Below are 2351 nucleotides of genomic sequence, written 5' to 3' on the forward strand. Positions count from 1 at the left end.
GTGTCGTGCTCCTGGTCGATCACCTTGGGCCGGCTCAGCACGTGCAGGTACTCCATCACGTTCTCCTGCACGTCAGCCAGCGTGGAGATCTGAGTGAAGTAGCCTGGGGGGGGGTGGGGTGGAGAGGGGGGGAAGAGAGGGTGGGGAGAGAGGAAGGGGAAGAGAGGAAGGGGGAGAGAGGGGAGAGGGGAGAGAGAGAGAGGGGAGGGGAGGGTGGAGAGAGAGAGATGAAGAGAGAGAGAGTGAGAGAGAATAAGAGAGAGAGAGAGTCCAAACAGTTAAAACAGCGAGTAGAGGAGAGGTGCATCATGGGGGACACAGTACTCTACCAAACCCAAACCGAGACGGAGAGAGAGAGAGAGAGAGAGAGAGAGAGAGAGAGAGAGAGAGAGAGAGAGAGAGAGAGAGAGAGAGAGAGACCAGGGAGGGAGAGGAGATTCTCTCTCAAGACGCAGATGACTTCCTTCCACATCATTACAACAGAGGCACGTGTGTGTGTGTGTGTGTGTGTGTGTGTGTGTGTGTGTGTGTGTGATCTTATTTAAACGTGCTGGGAAAGAATAATAATAATAATAATAATAATAATAATCATATGCTGCCATCAGTCTGCTAATGCTAATGCTGCCATCAGCCTGCTAATGCCAATGCTCCCATCAGCCTGCTAATGCTAATGCTCCCATCAGCCTGCTAATGCTGCCAATGCTAATGCTGCCAATGCTAATGCTGCCAATGCTAATGCTGTCACTGCTAATGCTGCCAATGCTAATGCTGCCAATGCTAACGCTGTCAGTACTAAAGCTGCCATCAGCCTGCGAATGCTGCCAATGTTGCTAATGCTGCCATCAGCCTGCTAATGCTAATGCTAATGCTGCCATCAGCCTGCTAATGCTAATGCTGCCATCAGCCTGCTAATTATTATAACCTTTATTTTACCAGGCGAGACAATTAAGAACAACATTCTTATTTACAATGCCGGCCTGTATAATTCCTCATAAGGGGAAAGGGGAGGAGGGCTGAAAGATAAAACATGTTAAAAACAAAGCACTTAAAACCACAATTAAATCGACAATTGAGATGCCACAAAACAACAATAAGAATTAAACACATGCATGTAACACAAACAATACAACAAAAGCACTAACGGACATTAAGAATGGAATACAACAGTAAGCACAAAAAGCAGACAGGCAACACAAGACAATACAATACAACAAAACGCACTGGGACACAGCCAAGCAAACACAACAATACAGCAGTAAGCACTGATAGACAGTCAGGAAAGACAATAATACAATGCTAATGCTGCCATCAGCCTGCTAATGCTAATGCTGCTATCAGCCTGCTAATGTCTATGTGGGAGATGCTACACACATCCTGGTGTGTTGTCTCAGAGAGGGGGGGCAAGGCGGAGGAAGGGAGTGATGGAGAGAAAGGGAGGAGAGGGAGAGAAAGGGAGGGGAGGGAGAGAGGAAGAGAGGGAGAGAGAGGGATCACCACCGACCCATCCATGCATCCACGCATCCACGCATCCACGCATCCACCTATCCATCCATCCATCCATCCATCCATCCATCCATCCATCATCCATCCATCCACCCATCCACCCATCCACCCACCCTCCACACACACACACACACACACACACACACACACACACACACACACACACACACACATACACACACTCACTCACTCACACACAAACACACACACACACACACACACACACACACAGAGCACGCATGCACACACACACACACACACACACACACACACACACACACACACACAGAGCACACACACACACACACACACACACACACACACACAAACACACACACACACAGAGCACGCATGCACACACGCACACACACACACACACGCACCAGGGTTTCCGTTAACCGGTAATTACCGGTCTTTGTCCGGTAAAATTTGTTGAAGTCCGACAAATTTAAAACTCGTCGGTCATATTGTCCGGTGAAAATAATTCCCTCTAAGCACAATTTGAATACAATTCGCTAAAGTTCACATTCTGATTCCTTCTATTTTAAAAAAAGACGAATATATAGGCTATGTATTTCTTTTATTATTATATGATTTGACGCCGGCATGATGATGACTCCTAATGTGTAGGCTAGCGGCTGCCTAGATGCGAAACAGCGGCGGCAGGGTTGCCAGATGGGATTGACAATACAGCCTAACCAGTCTTTTTGATTGATTGAAAACTTTATTAGAAGATTTGCAGAAGTAGGTACATGAAAGTACATATTACATACAAGGTCAACTAACAGGATAAAAACCCAAGAAAGCCACTGGCTTATTTCAATTGGGGTCCTTGATTCTATTGAGTC

At 46.7% G+C, this 2351-nt stretch overlaps 1 protein-coding gene across 1 annotated transcript in view; it reads right to left on the reverse strand.

The window, feature by feature from the left end:
• The window catches only part of cacna2d3a (calcium channel, voltage-dependent, alpha 2/delta subunit 3a), a gene marked incomplete at both ends in the record, with an annotated part of 220511 nt that overhangs the window by 66824 nt on the left and 151336 nt on the right, over positions 1 to 2351 (reverse strand). Inside the window, one exon of the mRNA XM_080527471.1 lies at positions 1 to 170. This exon is cut by the window's left edge and continues 31 nt beyond it. Within this exon, the coding sequence (XP_080383597.1) occupies positions 1 to 170 (170 nt within the window). The remainder of the gene's footprint in view (positions 171 to 2351) is intronic.

This window comes from Nansenia antarctica (assembly GCF_963989245.1).
Source record: "Nansenia antarctica genome assembly, chromosome: 3".
Classification (NCBI taxonomy): Eukaryota; Metazoa; Chordata; class Actinopteri; order Argentiniformes; family Microstomatidae; genus Nansenia; species Nansenia antarctica.